At 38.9% G+C, this 20,944-nt stretch overlaps 1 protein-coding gene across 2 annotated transcripts in view; it reads left to right on the forward strand.

Moving 5' to 3' along the window:
- The window catches only part of LOC121314528 (solute carrier family 22 member 23-like), a 58,782-nt gene that overhangs the window by 9,450 nt on the left and 28,388 nt on the right, over window positions 1-20,944 (forward strand). For both annotated transcript variants that reach the window (XM_041247908.1, XM_041247909.1), the window contains exons 2-3: window positions 14,601-14,704; window positions 17,046-17,200. In XM_041247908.1, coding sequence (XP_041103842.1) covers window positions 14,601-14,704; window positions 17,046-17,200 — 259 coding nt within the window. The remainder of the gene's footprint in view (window positions 1-14,600; window positions 14,705-17,045; window positions 17,201-20,944) is intronic.

Below are 20,944 nucleotides of genomic sequence, written 5' to 3' on the forward strand. Positions count from 1 at the left end.
TTATGTATGTTTAGTGGATAGTTTGTATTGCATGCATGTAACATATCAAATGAAAGGACAAACATTTCCTTTCGTATTATGTAACAGGATCAGGCATACTGTTCAGGCATGTAGTAGAGATGAGTATTTTTTTCAAAACTGTTTACTTACTGGAGTGTACTGAGTTTCTGTTATCCTTGAAGATAGTGGCTGAGAATCGCATACGAGAGAATAAAGCCTCGCGGCACTTAAAATATCAGCACTACTTTTATTTTATTTATTTATTTATTTATTTTAACCAGAACTATTCAGAATGTGGCTCATAGTGTTTTCATCACTCATACTCACTTCCTTAGAGATTGTTGTAGCATTGAAGGCATTCTAAATTGAGTAAAAAATACAGTAGCTTAGTGTCTTAAAATATCTCTGATTTTCCCACACTGAATGTTGCAGGTATGCGGGAGCAGCTTGGAAAATGCGTGATTCCCGCGATCCCACGCTGAAATTCAAGCCCTGATATCTGACATGCATATTGCTGCATACTATTTAACAATTAGGCAAAATAATTCTGGCAAAACAGTTAAAATCTCCAAATTATTCATTCCACAAATATCTGATTATGTTTATTTGTAATAGCCTGTCAAAAGTTTAATACATCTAGGTGTTAGAAAATTATATATACACTCACCAGCCTGCATTGTGTGTGTGTGCATGTGTTTAAAATTCTAATCACATTTACAATAGAAACCATTCAGTTGTAGTTAGACCTTATGTTACGGGTCTTGGGCAGAGAGCCCATCAACAGAAGATAAAGTGTTTAATGTGTTAAAATAGGAAAAGTAAAGACAGGACTAAATCAATTGTTGCTTGCAGTCTCTCGGTTTTACTACTGAAAGTTTTAAAACATAAAACAATCCATCACTTCATTGAAGAAGTGCAGGGAAGAACAATAATAATCATGACAATAAAATAATAGCAATAGAACATAACCAATAACAAGCCTTTTGAGATAATCTTCATATTGGTATTCAACCGCTATCTCAGCTGTAGTATATTCAAATAAAGCATGACAGTCACAACAAAGAAGCATTCCACAGTGGATAGTCTGTGTCATTTCTATAGTTATGCATTCTCCATATACATGTTATATAACTAGCATCACTATTTGAACACGTTCAGACTACTTCCATGGCACTGCTGCACTATTATTAATCATCAGTTCAACTACAAATATCATTTAAGTCTAAGCATCCTGAATACAGTGTTAATAATGGTACATACAACTCACAATAAGGTATAAGTTTTAGTAATTCAAAACATGCATTTACATCACGTTATACCATGCCTAAATTCTACCTTTTATTAATTAGCAAAACGAAACACAGAATAACAAACATCACAGAAATATCAGTTTACACTGATTATTGGCATCAGGATAGTATGGGCTTAAATTTATTATCAGAACACCTTCAACCGTAATATTTCACAAGCATTTTATATATCTTTTAAACCAGTTTGTTTCACTTTGAAAACATAATCGCCATCTTGTCTTCACTGACTAACACTATCTGTATTATTATCCCCACGTGGTGATCTCCACTATAATGGCCGATTCTAAGTATGCACTTTTATATATTAAAAATACATATTTAAACCACCAAAATAATGCACCAAACCCACAGAATAATAATCTACAGCATTTAACCTTGTGATTTATGGCGTTTTAATGCTGTATTGACTCTTACTAACCTGTTAAAATAGGAAAAGTAAAGACAGGACTAAATCAATTGTTGCTTGCAGTCTCTCGGTTTTACTACTGAAAGAAAGCATGATATCACCACTAACTGATAGCGCTGTCCTGTATTTAGGCTGCTCCACCTAGTGGCTGTATCAAGTAGTGCAGTTTACTAGGCTTTTCCTTTAGGTTCAAGGAGGACTTGACGTGTTCCTATTTTAAAGGTACAGGTAAGTAAAAAAAATAGTGTCCATACTTTTTCATGTATGAATTCTCACTTTTCGTGTGCGTCACACGCTCCCTGGCAAAAATAAATGGCTCCTGACATTACTGAATAATTTCAACTTATTTACAAATCCTATAGTGAAAAAAGAGAAACTGAAAATTGCTGATGCGTTTAGCTTACTTTAGTATACACTAATAGGAAATGGAACTGATACCAGTGTATTATAGTAGCGTGTTTGGTATGGTACAGTTCCCCAAACAGGTAGGGGTGGAACAGTGTAGTGAGCTAGACCCATGGCATTAACCATGGTTTGTGGCTGAAATGATGGCTGCCCCAATCGATTGTAAGTGAAGACTTGTCTAGGTCTTCTTTCCCTAGTGGATCTTCTTACTTGATCAGTTGGACAGTTTCCTTGTGGAGACAATGGCACTGGTCCGCTTTGCCTGTCTTCTGGAGACGTGGGTCTTCCCTCGTGATCATGGTCACTTCCTGCATCTAACAGTTCATATTGAGCTGGGAAGTTCTCTCCATCAGACTGTCCTTCCTGTTCGGGTTCTGCCTCTTTCATCTCTGCATTGTACCTTTCTTGTAATGACGCTCTCCTCACCAGGTTTTCTCTGGACATGATGCCATGTTCATTCATTTTCTGAGTCCTATTACCTTGCGGTGCTTGATCTCTTCGAAACCTCAGCCAGTACTAAGTGTTCGTGTCTCCCTCATCATCCGATGTGTCAGTACTCGGTGTCAGTTTTCTCGCTTTATTTCCTCTATCTCTTATTTTCCTTCTCCATTGTTCAGTCAGTGGTTTCTGTGTTTGCTGTGATGGTAACTCTACAGGAAGATCATTCACTAGTAATAACAGGTTCCGATGTAAAATCCGGATCCGGGGTTCACCAGACTCTGGCTGGATTTTATACACTGGGCTGTCATTGATCTGTTCTTTTACTTTGTAAATAGTTTTCTCCCAATAGGATCTTAATTTTCCTGGGCCACCTCTCTCACTCAGATTTTGCACAAGCACTCTGTCTTCAGGCTTAAGAACTACTCCCCTCACCTGCCGGTCATAGTATTTCTTGCCCTTTGCATTTGAGTGTCTGCTATTTTCAGAAGCGATCTGATATGCTTCTGTCATCCTTTTAGCCCACTTTTCTGCATAACCTTGTGCCGAATCCTGTTCTTCTCTTGTCCCTAATCTGAACAGCAGATCAATTGTTAGACGGGGGTGTCGACCATACAACAAGTAAAATGGGGACTAACCAGTTGCCTCATGTCTGGTACAGTTATAGGCATGGACAACCTGTGGGAGATGGTCTTTCCAGGTCCTTCTCTTTCTCCTCAAGCGTCCTCAGCATCTGTAGCAGCGTTCGGTTGAATCTTTCAGCCGGATTGCCTTGCGGGTGATATGGTGTTGTTCTTGAATGTCCCACACCGGAGAGCTGACGTAAAGTTCGGAGTAGTTCATTTTCAAACTCGCGTCCCTCGTCGTGGTGTAATTTAGATGGATATCCAAAGCGTGGAATAAGGTCACTGAAAATTCTCTCTGCTGCAGTTTTGCCTGGCTTATTTTTAATAGGATAAGCCTGTGCAAATCGCGTAAAGTGATCCACAACTACCAAGATGTATTCAAACCCTCCTTTGCTAGGTTCCAGGTGGAGGTAATCAATCGAAACGAGCTTGAAAGGTGAAGTGGTGGTGATACTTCTCATTGGTGCTTTCACGTGGGTGGTAGGTTTTTTCTGTTTAATACAGGAACATCTTCTTGTCACATACTCTTCAATGTCATTCTTCATGTATGGCCAATAGAACCTGTCCCTGGCCAGACTTATGACCCTTTCTGTCCCGACATGACCCATGTCATTATGAAGATGCTTCAAGACCATCTGTTTGAACCTTCCTGGCAAGACCAGTTGTTTTCTCAGGTTGGTCTTTCAATATAAAAGTCCATCTTCAATGTGGAGCTTGCCCCACTCATGCAAGAGTTTCTTAGTAGTGCTGCTCACCCCACGTCTTGCTTCACCCGTCAGAGTCCTGCTCATCTCTTTGAGCCGGAGTACTTCTCCAATAGCAGTATCTTCTCTCTGGGCAGTTCTCAGTTCACCTGGATCGATGGCTGACAGTGATCCACTGATACAGGGTCCTTCAGGTTGACTTGGGGATGTCATATTAATAACTGCAACCCAGGGGACTTCCCCTTCCCTTGTGCCATGTGATGCCCTTGCCATGCTGCATGGATGACTTCAGGTTATAGCTCCTCTGTACATCCGGCCACATACCTGTTTATATCAAGAGGACACCGGGACAGTGTGTCCACATCCACATTGTCTTTTCCAGGGCGATATTTTATGTCAAATCTAAAATCAGCTAACTCCCCTACCCAGCGGTGACCAACGGCATTGAGCTTTGCTGTGCTTAGGATGTAGGTTAAGGGGTTATTATCGGTATAGATAGTGAAGTGGGGAGCATAAAACAAGTAGTCCCTGAATTTCTCAGAGACCGCCCGCTTCAAAGCTAGGAACTCAAGTTTTCCTGAGTGGAGGTGGTAGTTTTTTTCAGCTGATGTTAGCGTCCGAGACCCATAGGCGATGACCCTCAACTTCCCGTTTTTCCGTTGGTATAGCACGGCTCCCAGACCGTCTTTTGATGCATCAGCGTGCAATACGAAAGGCACGCTGAAGTTTGGATATGCCAAAATAGGAGAGTCGACCAACATATCTACCAATCTTTCCACCACACTCTGATGTTCTTCGACCCATCCTACTGGGGCCCTTGATGAGAGTTGGCTTCCTTTCTTCTTTCCTTGGAGAGAGTCTCTTATTGGAGTTTCACTCTTGGTTGTTTTCACAGTAGTTCATATAGTGGTTTTGCAATTTTGGAGAAGTCTTGAATATAGGTACGGTAGTAACTCAGAAACCCAAGGAGCTGGCGGACTTCACCTACTGTGCTGGGCCTCTTGTCTTTCAAACTACGAACCGCTTCCAGCTCTTTAGGGTCTATCCGTACTCCCTCCGCTGAGACTAACTGCCCTACATATCGAATTTCTCACTTGAACAGCTCACATTTTGTTGGCCTCAGCTTGACACCATGGCTCATCAGTGATTTCAGCACCCGACGAACTCCAGCCACGTGATCTTCAAAACTTTTAGCATAACACAGGACATCATCCAGGTAGGGTAAGCAACACTCATCCCGTAAAGTGCTGTGCATCTCCTCCATGCCCCTCTGAAATGCCGCTGGAGCATTAATCAATCCGAAGGGGATCCTTATCCACTCATACAGCCCCCAAGGAGTGATGAATGCGGTCAGGTGTCGAGAGCCCTCCACCATGAATCCCTGGTGGTAGGCTTTGCCCTGGTCTAAGATAGAAAACCAGCTGTAACCGCCTAAGGTATCTGTAAGGTCCTGAATCCGAGGCAGTGGATGGCGATCTGGCGCAGTCTTCTGATTTAGCTGCCTGTAATCAGTACATAGCCTCAACGTTCCGTCCTTCTTACATACGCAGACAACTGGAGATGAATAAGAAGATTTGGACTTGACTATCCACCCTCTTGCCAACAGACCCTGTATATAATCCTTCACTTCTTTATAAAGGGGTCTTGGTATGGATGCATACGTTCGCTGTACAGGGATGTCATCCTTCAAGTTGATCTCCATCTGTAAGCTTGGTATACATCCAATGTCATCTTCATCACGTGCAAAGGCTGCAGATTCCTCATACAGCATTTGGCGGACCATTTCTTTCTGTTCTTCGTCGAGGTGACTTAGATCTACAGGAGGGTTCCATAGAGCCGTTGCTGAAACAGTGTCATCGTCCCCAAAATTTGCTTTTGAGTCCATACCAATGGTATTTACATCAGCTTTGCAATCGTTAACCTGGGCACCGGTCTGAGGCAACATAGAGATAGGCTGGATTCTCCCAATTACTGTTCGGCGAGGCAGTGTTATATCGTGTCTAGTATAGTTGCCAATTGGCACCTCAATATAGGGGGCCTCTACATTGTGGATTTCAACAAGACCATCAACAATGTCTAATTGTTCTAGATGCACACCCTTGTCTTTAGGCTCAAACAACACGGCAGTCTTGTCGGTCTCTGGCTTAAACGGTACTCTGCATTTAACATAGACAACTTGGCCCTGTGGAATCACAACATTCTGTCTCCCTATCTTTACCAAAGCACACTCCTCCTCTACAGTGCACCTGTTCTGTACAACATTTACTATAACACTCGCTTCTTCTTCTTGAATTCCCATAGCTCTGCTCAGGAGGTTGGCTAGCATTGTCACGGCTTTCTATGTTCCCCCTGCATGTCTTCTAATCACTTCCTCGATTACACTGAATCCTAACAGTGGTCTTTCTAGCACCATGCGACTCACTAGAAAAGGTACCTGAATTGACGGATTGGAGTGGCCATCTCCTGGCAGGTCCACTTGCACCTCGATCCAATCGTCAAACGGTATTGCTTCCCCGTTCACAGCAACTACATCAAGGCCTCTCTCAGCTTCCATCAGTTCCACCAACGGTCTTACTTTATGGTTAGGCAGGTATCTCTCCCTCCAAGCATGATCCAGAATGCTAACTTGGGCCCCTGTGTCAAGTAATACACTTACAGCATAGCCATTCATGTAGCATTTTAGCAGACATTTGCCACCAACAAGTTGAGCTATACGGTCGGGACACATCTGTGCTTCTACTGGGAAGACTTCAGCTACAGTATTACCACAGACTTGGTCGTGTGTCCAAGCATAAGCAAGTTCACACTGGAAAGAGCAATAAAGCAAAACCTTACACCTGGGGCACACCTTCAGCCTTGGTTGGGACTGACAGAAAACACACTGCTGGGACTTCTCAACTATTCCGGTCACTGTCTGTCCCGCCTCAGTGACCGGCTCCCGTTTCCCGATTTGCCTGGTGATTTGAGGCAACCAACCGCTCTGTGTCCCTCTTCTCCACAGGCGAAACAGTGGTTACAATTAGTGGTGCCTTGTTTCACACAATTTGGACAAACTCCACGGCTCTCCTTCTTCAGGATTTGTAAAGTACTGGCATTACACTGACATGAGTGTCCCGATTGTTGTGAATTTTTCAAGGTGTCTATCATGCTTGACAAGGCTGCGACCTGAGCACTCAATTCTTCAATAGTTCTACAGGTCCTTTTGGATTCTACAGCTTCCTTCCCTACCTTCTCAGCATTACCCTCTAATTGTACACTATGTGCACATGCCATCTTGTTGCGAGGGACTTGGCCAAGCCTCCGCTGCCTTTCACTTTCCTCACTTGTAATCTTAATTACATGCGTCAATAGTGCTTCATCAGAAATGGCAACATCAGACAGAAGAGGTTTTAAATCTCTTCTTATATCGTTATGTTTTGTACCCAGCCCCTGGTAGACAGAGTGCAAAAACACGCACTGGACTGTGGTGTTATCATACCTAATGTCTGTGTCAGCTTGCCTGGAAGCGAAAATGATCTTTTGTTTCAACCCAATCATTCTGTACAGAAATTGTTGGGGAGTTTCATGGTCATACTGCTTAGCGCACATTAGCTCCTGGAAAAGCTCAGTGCTATTCTTTTCTCTTAAGTGTGATAGGAGAAAGCTTTTCAGTTCAGTAAGTGTCATGTCATCTTTGTTTATCAGCATGTCTTTAAAGTTTCCTGGTTTGATAATACGAAAGACACTCCTAATGATCTCACTCTCACTGTAATGCTCTTTAACGCCCTCTCCTATTTGTTTACATAAGTTGCTGAAACTAATATCAGAGGTAGTGTCACCTATTTGACCCCCGTGTATCTTAAATTCCCTACGCTGCAGGAATGGGACCTCTTTTGCATACACAGTATTTTCACTCCTAGTATGTTGGTAGTTTTCATTGCTGGGACTACTATCCATACTAGTGCGCTCCCTTGTAGTAGGGCGAACTGTTGTGAGTGTCGCTGTAGTAGTTTTGTACTGCTCCAATTTTCTACCTAGTTGTTCGTCACTAGCCAACATTTGTTGGAGCTCAATACCATGCGATATTTCAGTGGCATCGCCAGCTAGATCAATTGGTAAGGATGGCATTTTCTGGTTTTCATTTAGCCCCTCAATCTCTTTAGTAGGTTGGATAATTTCTGGGCTTTTCTCACGGTTTGAGATCAAATCATGTATCAAATCTTTCAGAAAAAGCAATTGTGCCACTCCTTGATCCTCTTGGTCTAGCAATGCTTTGCTACATACATGAACATACACATATTCCAAACAACTTTCCTCATTGTTTTTATCTAGCTCATACAGGTTTCTGTCTGGTACCTGACCAACGTTTTCTGCAAGCTGATAGAGTTCATTGGCAGTTAGTCTGTGTAAGTCCTTCCGGATTGTCCACACCAACTCTTTTGTTTCAGGATTAGCCATGTTGCGGTTCTTCAGCAGCTTGGGTCTAGTAGCAGCGCTGCGTCTCTGGAGCCAGGGTCCCCCTTTCACCTCGACGTTCTGCCAGTCAGGTCCTGATTGGTCCCCCCCTCGCCGTCTGGATGCACACTGCTGCCACCCGCGTTGGTCTCGCTGTCTCGGTTTCTTCAAATCGCTGAATCAGTTCCGCCAGGCGTTGGATACTCATCCCGGGCGAGCCTCCATGATTCTGTTATGGGTCTTGGGCAGAGAGCCCATCAACAGAAGATAAAGTGTTTAATGTGTTAAAATAGGAAAAGTAAAGACAGGACTAAATCAATTGTTGCTTGCAGTCTCTCGGTTTTACTACTGAAAGTTTTAAAACATAAAACAATCCATCACTTCATTGAAGAAGTGCAGAGAAGAGCAATAATAATCATGACAATAAAATAATAGCAATAGAACATAACCAATAACAAGCCTTTTGAGATAGTCTTCATATTGGTATTCAACCGCTATCTCAGCTGTAGTATGTTAAAATAAAACATGACAATCACAACAAAGAAGCATTCCACAATGGATAGTCTGTGTCATTTCTATAGTTATGCATTCTCCATATACATGTTATATAACTAGCATCACTATTTGAACATGTTCAGACTACTTCCATGGCACTGTTGCACTATTATTAATCATCAGTTCAACTACAAATATCATTTAAGTCTAAGCATCCTGAATACAGTGTTAATAATGGTACATACAACTCACAATAAGGTATAAGTTTTAGTAATTCAAAACATGCATTTACATCACGTTATACCATGCCTAAATTCTACCTTTTATTAATTAGCAAAACGAAACACAGAATAACAAACATCACAGAAATATCAGTTTACACTGATTATTGGCATCAGGATAGTATGGGCTTAAATTTATTATCAGAACACCTTCAACCGTAATATTTCACAAGCATTTTATATATCTTTTAGACCAGTTTGTTTCACTTTGAAAACATAATCGCCACATTTTCTTCACTGACTAACACTATCTGTATTATCCCCAATGTCGTGATGTCTACTATAATGGCCGCTTCTAAATATGCACTTTTATATATTAAAAATACATATTTAAACCACCAAAATAATGCACCAAACCCACAGAATAATAATCTACAGCATTTAACCTTGTGATTTATGGCATTTTAATGCTATATTGACTCTTACTAACCTGTTAAAAAGTAAAGACAGGACTAAATCAATTGTTGCTTGCAGTCTCTCGGTTTTACTACTGAAAGAAAGCATGATATCACCACTAACTGATAGCGCTGTCCTGCATTTAGGCTGCTCCACCTAGTGGCTGTATCAAATAGTGCAGTTTACTAGGCTTTTCCTTTAGGTTCAAGGAGGACTTGACGTGTTCCTATTTTAAATGTACAGGTAAGTAAAAAAAAAAATAGTGTCCATACTTTTTCATGTATGAATTCTCACTTTTCGTGTGCATCGCACTTACTTATTCAGATTTCCTACTGTACTGTACAGAGTATTTTTTTTTTGTGGGGGGGGGATATAACATTATCAAAAACATATCTCCTAAAGCGAATTAAATTATCCCATAGACACTGTATTCTAATAAACATTGCTAGAATACTTGCTGACCAAGCATCATTATGTTTCAATTCTGTGGCAGTGCTCTTGTAAACAAATTGCTGATTGCTGAATATATTACTTCCACCACATGATATGGATGTGCTGAAATTCACACGAGAATGAGGGGAGGCAGGGAGGTGGGGAATATAAACACCCATAAATGGTGTTGCTATAACATTTTCTTAAACTTGATGTCAAAATGAGTATTTGGGTGTAATTATGTAAATACGCATAGCCTGCTTCTTGAAATGAGTAAAAAGTTGGTTTGTCAGTGTGCCAACGTCTTTAGAAATACAATTTCCAGAGATGTTCATTTAGTTTAGTCCCTACCTCGGGCTTAATAAATATGTGTTACTCTCACGTGGGGTGTACCCTTAGAGGTCTGTCTTGCAGTAAATCTGATTTGTGGATGTTGATAATTCTGTATGCTGTATGGATTAGAATCTCACTGTTTTTAATTAAACAATAGTGCCCATCGATGAAGGCTCTACCATGTGCTAGTTAACTATGACTGGAGTTATGAGTCCCAAGCTGAAGCCGAGGGTGCTAACGAAAGTCAAGGTCAACTACCACACAGTAGAGACTTCATCGAGCGGGCACTATAGGTATTAGAAAATCATTTTTCTCATTATTTTCTTTAACCCATTAACTGCTATTGGACTTACCAAGTATGTCCTCAAAAATGCTCGTTCAGTGCTGCAGGACGTACCAGCATTTAAAAAAAGAAAAAGAAATGCTGGATTGCCGTTATTTCACTTGGGGTCGCTCTCTTCGACACAGATAATTCTCGCAGATATGTTGGGTCGGTGGTTTCAATTCCATTGTGACACAGTTGTTAAACCTAATTTGGAGCCTGCATGAATGCTAGTTCTGATGTAAAATTTGTTCTGTAAAACCTCCCGAGTGAGTTTAAAACAATCTGCGTTTCTGCTCAATGTGGACTGATAACACTGTGTAACAAAAAAAAAAAATGTGAGTAGTTTTTCGAGATTTACAATTATACTGTAAATACAGTATAATTGTAAATCTCGAAAAACTACTCACTTCTAAATCTTTTGTAGTCATCTTTGTATTACTTTAGTATAAATACATGTTCATTTGGATTCATATGTTGTTTTTTTTCTGACTTTATGTGAATGAAAAGACACACATTTTCCCATTTTCCCATTGGAAATAGTGATATTTTGAAATATCACTGTCCTGGTCACAAAAGCAAAGTTTGTGGGGAATAATAGCCATTTTCTATACTTCTGAGGCATAAGCAATTAGGAAATAACACTTACTACCCAGGAACAAAAATTGTGTTACATAGTGTAATAGTTTTATTTTGATTAGGAGCTGTGTTTCATGAAATTAGCTGTGAAGTAACACATCCGTTTATTTTCTGCATCTAGTTTTGTTGATGTAACAGTACAGGAAGAGACTTGCTACTTCTGAGGCTGTCATGTCGACACCATTGTAATTTGCCATGTGTGTGGGGAGGTAGTTGAAACCTTGTGGATTCATTTTATTTATTTATTTATTTATGTCCAGTGGTGTAAGCTCAACGATCAGAGGCTAAAATAATCATTGGGAACCACTTTTTTGTTATGTTACTGTTCTTCAAATCTTGTATCTCAGGCTTTGTTGTGTCTAGTTGAGTTGGTGTTGGAGAAATGTCAGTTAGCTAGTTTCTGAGCATACGCAGAGCAGTCTACTTTACATTTTTATTTTTCGATTGTCTTGTTTTTGTAATCCAGCGAGAATACATGATGTATAGGCATTCTCTTGTACTGTAAACAAGTCTTTGTTGGTCCTTCCTTTGGTTCACAGTATTTGATAGATAGTTGTGTGTCATACAAAAAGGGTTTGTTAGAAATGGAATGTATCCGCCTATTTTGTTATCAAAGGATTTTATATTTATCACTTAAACCGCCTATTCAATATAACTTTAATTACATTCATTGGAGAAAAATTCAAATTTCAGTTTCATTCTCTATACAAAATTTCAATTACAAGTATATAAAACGCGTAATAATACAATCAAAGGATAATATTCAAAAATAGTTATTAGTTTATAATATTCTTTTAAAACACAATAAACTCTTCAGATTTATTGGGAAACTTACTTAAAATGAGTATTGAACTTGTGTCCACAAGTTATGTAATTAAAAATGATTCTTAAAGCATTTTAACTAACTTTTAACACAATAGTAGTACAACTGCATTCTCACTTGGCAAGTTTTATGACACCTTAGGAGACAATCGGATAGTATTTTGGAAGGCAAATTTCAAAAAGTTAACACAGTTTGTGTTCTGTGCCTTATCTAATCAGCTTTGAAGTAACAACCCATTCCCCATAGCATGACACACAGACAAGAGTCTGAATTAAATATCTGAGAAATGCTTATATTAAAATGAATTTAACCATGAATTTCCTTGACATTATGTATTGCCTGGGATTATTATTTACTGTCGCCACGATCTGGATTACAAACGGGAACCAGTAAAGAATCGTTTGGACCGTGAACTTTGTTGTCTGTCATCTGTTACGCATTGCATCCCTGCACACTGCAAACCACATTTGCCACAGTACCACACTGTAAACAAGTACTGGAAGGACTAAATAAACCCCAGAACAAACCACCATGACACATGCTATACCAGTACCTGAGGTAACATAACCAAAGGTATTAAAAATCATTTGTTTTTATATCATGCGGCATTACCTTGTGCGCCAGAGGAATTATGGGTAACAAACCATTTAAGGGCGATGTTATGTTACCCATCTCATTCTTTGGTGGCGTATTGGGCACATGAAATTGGGTTGAGTTACAAATTTGGAAGTGGAAAAGTCAAGGTGGACTGGTGTCAGTCTAGAGCAGGGGTCGGCAACCCTGGTGCTGAAGAGCTACTGGGTCTTCTGGTTTTCGTTTCAACTGAGCTCTCAGTTACTTAATTGCACCAATTAATGGCATAATTAGTCAAGATTAACAGGTGTTCCAGATCTTTACCCATTGATGACATAGACACTTATAAAACCTGAGGATTTGAGGCTCTCCAGGACCAGGGTTGAAAACCCCTGGTCTAGAGCATGTAAAACCCCCAAAACCAATGAAAAACTTTATACATGTAGGCATAGGCACATCCAGCAGCTTAAGTGTCTACAACCTTAAATCAAACAGTAGGATTTTAGGGACTAGTAGCATTTTGTTTACAATTATAGCTGCATTTTGTGGTCACATGACAAAGTCTGACACACACACACACACACACACACACACAAAAAACAACTATATAGTTTGCCTGGGGTATCAAAGGAAACATATGGTAATTTTGATGTAAAACAGCTGACTCACAAAATTCCATAATAATAATAATATGTTCTATCTTGGTATAAAAAGTTTTTCTTTTTAGGGGTCCATATTTATTTCATCATGTGAGATGTTTCAGTTTCTCATGCACATTATTACTAACATTTTTGTATAGTGGAAACTGACTGCATTCATAAAGGGCGATTTTTATATAGTACTTTTAAATCATGGGAAAGCTGAGAGGATTTGAGAAAGATACTTTCAGTTAAACACATCAGGCTCGACTAATTTCATCCTGCCTTTATAAACCAGTGGGCTCTTTTATTCTGTTTCTATTTATTCCTGTCTTTCACCAGACCACTGAAGTCAAGCTTTCTCCGATCTTCAGACAAAACACTATGCCTGAACGAGCCTGAATGTATTCCCACCACGTTTCCCATCTTTGTTTTGCAGCAAAGTGCCCCAACTTGTTTTGACATTTGCGTGCACTGCGGCTGCCAAAATTGTCACAAAATAGAAATGTTCTTTTCCTCACTAAACCATGTGTGACATCTTGAGACTTTATTGATGTACAAAGAAAGTCAATTTAAACGCACTCTTCCTTACAGAATATTAGATGCTGCAGGTATCTCACGACTTTCAAGCATAACCAGGAATACATCAACTGGTGATCCTTTTACCTAACCTAAATATTGTAGCTTTTTCACTCTTAATTTACTGAATAGAGACAAAGCATCATATTTTTGTATTTAATTTCTAGTCCGCACAGCTGCAATTCATGATTCTTAGTATTTTCCACAGACAGATTTATACTGTGAGCTTGATTGGGCCCAGCTGAGCTTTTTTTTCTCTCTCATTTGCCTAATTGCATGCTCTACTGTACTACATTAAGTTACAGTATTACACTGCTTCACTGTTGCTACAATACCTTTTATTGTTTAAGTCTTGGAATCAGCTCAGCAAAATGTAATTACATTTTTTTTTAACATGGTGTTTAGAGGATGGGTCTAGAACTGGTTAAATCTTGATAATATACAAGGTATTAATCAAACGTGTCCTATGTGCTTTTATATTGTGGTCATGCAAGAAGAAGGTTGGTTTTGTGAAGTTTTTTTTTTTGTTAATCAGTATTGAGGCCTTTAAAGAAAAGAGAACTGAGAATTTCAACAGTTCACTGAGATGTTTTAGTACAAACTCAAGGTAGAAAAATATATTTTTAACAGCATTGAGACAGGGGTGATGACATAGATGGTTTGAACAATTGTGGTACAGTGGTATAGATTACTTTAGGGAAGGGGAAACCTGATTTACATGACTGTTATACTGACGATTTCTAAAAAATTTTGTCCCTCTGTCTAGTGGAACTTGGTGTGTGATTCAACCTGGAAGGTCCACATTGCCAAGTTTTCTCTGCTGGTTGGTTTAATCTTTGGATATTTGGTGATGGGGGTCTTGGCCGATTGGTAAGTTTTTATTTATTTATTTTAAATAGTGTCACAAAAACATTGCAATCCTAAGGTTCATTCCATATTGCTTTAAGTTTTACTGATTTACTGAAGCTCAATTTTTATTATTGAAAAATAATTTACTGAAAGCACAACATTGTGTAGCATATATTTACATCTGAATTCCCTTATAAATTACAGTCCTCATATAATGTGTTATGACTCCTGAGCAAATTTTTCTTCATTTTTAAAAAGTCTTCTTTCAGCTTTGTACATGTGATTTTTTTTTTTTTTTTTTTTTTTTTTTTTTTAATATTTTCAAAATTTGGCCATGGTTATGTGAGCCATTTAATCATATTAAAATGTCTTGGTGAATGTAATATTAAAAATATGATAGTTGCTTCTTATGCTTGCTTTTTTAATTGAAATACTGTACAAATCTAAAAACGCATTCTTACTATTTGCATAAATTAAAAGAAATATATGCAAGTGTCAACAAATAAATACAACTAGAAACCACTTTCCAAATTTCTAGCTTTAAAAAAAACATGATACAATGCTACCCCATTATTATACGGTATTGGGGTCCATAATTAGGAGACCATGTTATTTATGTTTCGCATTTTTATTACTGAAATTGATTTATAATCCCCACAAGACAAATTAATATTGTAGCATACGGTGGAAAATGAAGGAAGGAGAAACGCACAATTTGCAGGTACTCAAACCCTATTCCCTGGGCCACACCAAAATCAATAGTCTTGCTCTCTCACACACAGCAGCATATTCACATAGCAGTTTGTCCCACTCAGCTCTGCCTGCGCTGATGTGGGCACCCCCCTATACGGTGTGCTTTCATGTCCCCACCTCCCTGGACGTCACCCACCAATCCCAGCTGAGGCAAGCTTACTGCTTCCCTGCTAACAAACACACACACAAACAAACAACAGGGTCCGTAGACCAGTCCTGCAACAGTATAAATCCTAGGTCGTGCAATATATACAGTATAATAGAAACTGCTATTCCACCACTTTTAAAGTTTACACCACTGTTATTTCAATTGTATATTTTTTATAATACAGGTTGTAAACTAAATAAATAATACTGAATCCAAGGATGTTTATACACACTTGTATTGTTTCATATTTGTTTTGTAATATTAATGGACAGTTTGTTTTAAGTTTTAGAAAAACAATACAGTGCAAGCACAGGAACTTTATACTAACATTCTGAATCAGCTGGAGCTATATCTAAGACTTTGGGGACGTATATTGAAACAACACAGCGCTGATATAATTGTTGGTAGGTCCCTTCATTAGTTAGAAATGAGAACAACTCCGTCTTGGGTTTTTCTTTTCCTCCGAAACCACTTACACAGCACAGTTTGAGTGCTTTATTATATAATGCGGTTCCATTACTATGGTTATATTCAAACGATGACCACTACACTCATTCAATCCTGGCATGCACTTGAGTGTATTAAAATGGTGCCACAGGAAATTAATTGCAGTATGAAAGAGGGACGACAAGATAAGAAGGCGATTTAACGTACGTTAAAAAAAAAAAATATTCTCCCAAAAAATGAACGTGTTGGTCGCAGACGTTAACTGCAATTAATTGACAACCCTAATTAAAATGCATTTCTATGAAAGTAATCAATGAACCGTTTAAACAAAAAAACAAAAAATAATAATTATTCCAAGCATAAAACGTTTTTGTCTTAACATTAGAGTGAAACTTTTCTTTGCTGATTTCTGAACTATTTGCCTATGGGCAATCGTAACCTGAAATACCTGACAATAGTGTGTGTTTTCATTATATTCTTGGAATGATATTCTGTTAGTACAAGTGTGTTTGGAACCATAATATATTTAAGGCCTTTAAGTTTTTACAGGTAAAATAAATGGTTCTGCCACAGAAGAAAATATCTTAAACTTAATAGAAGGTAGACAAAGCTTGGCTGTAGGTCTAATAATGAATGTGTTTTTTTTTTTTTTTGCAATATTAGAGACATAACACTGATGTATTCCTGCACCATTAGCTCTGTAAAGCCAAGTGTTTAAGATTTAAACACAATCTTAGGAAACATATTGGTGTTTATTTTAATGTAATGTTTAATAAACATATATACTTTTGACACACACAAACATGAGATGTCTCTTTAGGAGTTTTATCACTAGTTAAATAATAATTATAATATGCTTCTACTTCTTAGTGGATGTCTTTTTCTCTGTCTGCGGTTTTCCTAAAGATTCACCTTATACTTTTTTTTTTTTTTTTTAATGTTCAGAATCAACTCAAATTTCACAACCACTGGCTAACATTGAAATGTTTTTTTTTTTCTGTTTTTGTCTTGCAGGTTCGGACGGCAGCCTGTACTTATTGTCTCAGTTATTTTCATGTTAATCTTTGGACTGACTGTCGCTCTTTCTGTGAATGTGACCATGTTTAGCACACTGAGGTTCTTCGAAGGATTTTGTCTAGCAGGAATCATTCTTTCCCTGTATGTAATGAGTAAGTACGGCTTGAATATTTCCTTTATAAAGCAGGATGATAACTAAATGAGTTTATTTAACCTAGGAGGAGAGAGACAATTGTGCTGGTCCAGATGTGGCCATGTAGCCATTAATCATATAACTGTCATGCTGAATATTTGTGCAGGTTTTCATTGAGACATTTTTTGCCTTTTAAAAATCTGTGAATTATGTACACAATACTGTAATCAGTTACTCTCTTTTAAGTTTGTTGTAGCAGTCTCAGTGAAACATCATTAAAGCCAGGTCATTTTAAAACGGGCTACAGTTCTTGGGGTTCGTAAACTCATTCTCAAAGCGTTCCATTGCACTCTTGTTGTTTGAAAACCCCTAGAGCACACTCTGGGTTCACTCATAAACTCCTTCGATCACGGTCGTAGGTTATCCAGTGTGCACTCTGAGTGCTCCAGCTCTGAAGGTAGATTTTCATATTATCTTAATTTGGCTATCGCATTGATGTCATATGACTTGACTGTAGAGACAGTACATTTATCTTCTGTGTGTTTTGTATATCTCTGTTGTAATGTATGTTTGGGATTCTGGTGAAGCTGTTTTTTTTGCTTGAAGGATTGATGCCCACTCTTCATTCTGGTAATAGACTAGACCCCAACAAACAAATCAGCTTATCCATACAGTCTTAGTCTTTCCTAAGCTTAATGGAATTACGTTTTGTTATCCAAGAATAATGATATAAATTATTGTAACCTGACATGCTTTTGTGTTCCCTGTGACCTTACTGTGCTTTCTAAATTGTACCAGCAATATCACACTAACGGTACATTCACACTGGCACATCGGAGCCGAGCCGGAACCTTGTCGAGGCCACACAGCGCTGCTCTGGTCGTTTCGCACTGTTCAAGCAGCACCGACCGTGGGACGTGATGTCATGTTCAGTTGACACAGGCACGTTGTTTTGAAAATGGATCCTGAGGTCGTGGTTCTCTTTTTTTGTTTCTTTTTATTTTTCACTTGTTACTGAATGAAAATGAAAACCATCGTCATACTGAATATGAAAAGAGGAGAAGAAATTTACTGAAAGAGAAACATTCAGAGCTCACTGTACTGAATCTGCCCATAGAGTCTCAAGTGTCTGTCTTTCACCAGCTTCCCACAGCTGGACATTTTTCTCCTCCACATTGATGTTGACAACGACTGTTCTTCTCAGTTTTACGATGGACTGACGTGACATGATGACGTGCATGTTAACCCCAGCCCCACTCTGCTCCGAGCCAGTACCAGATAGCTTGTGAGGCTGATGTGTCACGGCTTGGTTCTGACTTGGCTTGACAAAATGTCTAGTGTAAAATGAGGGCTCATCTTGGATGTGTCAGTGTGAAAAGGATAGAATTGTTTGCTCAGTAAGTAGGTATTTAATTGGCTCGTAATCAACCTTGCAGTAGATTCAGGAATTGTATCATTGTACAGTTTGAATGGTACTGGGTGTTGTATAATGGCCACAATAAGTAGCAAAGACTAAAGCAAGCTCTGCAACCATTAAAAATTATTGTCTTGCCTTCAGGTAGCCAGTGGTTTTTTTGGTACTGGTACAAAATCTCTTCTGTACTGTAGTTAAGTTTAACTCTAGTGATTTACTGCAATTTGACCTACCGCACAGAAAGTGATTTCGATTTTTTTGTGGAAGTACTAGAAAAGCAATGATTCTGTTATTTGGTCACATTGCCAGTACACCCTTGTCAAATAGGTTAGTCTCAATAAGGCAATTTCTGTTTGAAGAGAATAATTAAACAAAATAACTTGGTGAATGTGCTGTTTTTTGTTTGCACGGTTGGTTGGGTACAAAGAAATTTGCCTGTACAGTCTGTTTACTTTCTGAGTTAAATTGGAGCATACCGCTTAGGCAATCCAGAAAAGGCTTTATCAGTCTCCATGTCCAACCTTGAGCCTTGTTTAAAAAGACACTGGCGATCCATCCATCTAGCAAGTTCATGTGGATCTTCTGTTTCCACAGCTCTTGTGCTTTCCTGTTATTCTTAACAGGAAAACTCATCATTTGTTATTTTAGGTCATTGAGCTGGGGAGATCTCAGTAGAGTCTAAGCCTGACCTTGTGTGAAAACCACAACCTGCTTTAATAGGAAGCTGTATTCATAGGGATCCCAGAGTGGATCACATGGTAAAGGGTCATTTCAGGACAAATCACCCGACAGATAACACCCTACCCCCTCAAGTTTACACCAAACCCGGTGCATGGTGTTGTCCCGAGCAACAAAAAACCCAACAAATTTACATTTCCATCTGGTCCCAGGATCAAAAGTTGAGAGGTCAAACTTTAATCAACCTTTTACTCAAAAACAGTTTGTGATCGAGACTTGTGTTAAGTATCATTTTATTGGGAATTGCACATAGATTTAAAAAAATATATAAAGCACATTTGCAAAACAAGTTATGCCTTAACAAAGTATTTGATCTCTGACCTTAGGGTGAACCCCCCCCCCCCCCCCCCCCCAAAAAAAAAAAAAAAAAAATCTTATAAAATGTCCATGGAAAGGTCAATGCAAAATCACCCCCACCCGCCTTCCATTCCAAAGAAATATGAAAAATATTCAGCTGATATGTCCTGCTTGTTATAAAGCGACCTGCTATAGTGCGGAATAGTTTTTAACATGGTAAGATCATGGCTCCTATTTCCCCCATAATGCAACATTCCAGATATACAGTACGAAGCAATGCAGACAGCAAAAAAACTAACGTCTGTCGCTGTTAAAGTGAAACTCGATGCGGTGGACAGAGTAAGAAAAGGTGAAACTCAAGCAGTAGTTTCAAAAGATGCAGAAAATGCAGAATCTACATTATGTGGATGGCTAAAAGAGGAAGAAATACTAAGTGTTTTTCTTCAGAAGATTGACTCCAAAGAGGGCTCCTCTAGAAAAAAAAATGTGATGCGCTAAAGACAATGAATTAGACTGCTTTACTCGCTTAGTTTCTGCAGGAACGTCAACAGGGAGGTGGGGACATGAAAACATATAGGGGGGTGCCCACAATAGTGTGGGCAGAGCCCAGTGAGATAAGACTGTTTGTTGTTTTTGGTGTGGCCCAGGCTAACAGGGAGTGAAATAGTCAGGGGAGCGCAGGTTCGTGTTCTAACTGTGTGGAGTTTCCTCAGGGAGCATTGTCATGGCTCTTTTCCCCAAGGGGCTAGTAGCTCGCCAATATTAGCTGTAGAGGTTTAAAAATGTAATTGGCTTGATTGTGGGATTGGAGGATACCCAATAATCATGTATACTGAAAATCTGTAGTGGTATTTTTTCTGTAAACTGTTTTTATTATATATATACACAGTCACAAGCAACTGTGAGTAACCTGAATTAATCACATTAAAATATATAAGGCAAGAGAAGTAACTCAGAAAGTTCAGGTGAAGGACAGTACAGAATAAATGCAATGAGGAAAAAGGCTTTTATTTATTTTACATGGAAAGATGCGTTTCTGCAAATATGCAGGTCCCCTGACTTTACCATAATAGCCTGTATAACACAATCTGTCAGCACTACAGTACAGACCTTACCCTGTGATCTACAGTTGCTACCTGCCAAGGTTCATTGGTCTGTAGCAGATTCTTGAAAGAGCAGATCAGCTAGAGATGCTTTTTCCACAGGGTGAGTCTATTGAATTTCACAGCTTGCACCTGCAATGTCTCTTCCAGAACAGTTTATTTGAACATATTGATGTAGAAAATGATTATAGAAATATAGATCTAAATAAAC

Source organism: Polyodon spathula, chromosome 4 (assembly GCF_017654505.1).
Source record: "Polyodon spathula isolate WHYD16114869_AA chromosome 4, ASM1765450v1, whole genome shotgun sequence".
Taxonomy (NCBI): Eukaryota; Metazoa; Chordata; class Actinopteri; order Acipenseriformes; family Polyodontidae; genus Polyodon; species Polyodon spathula.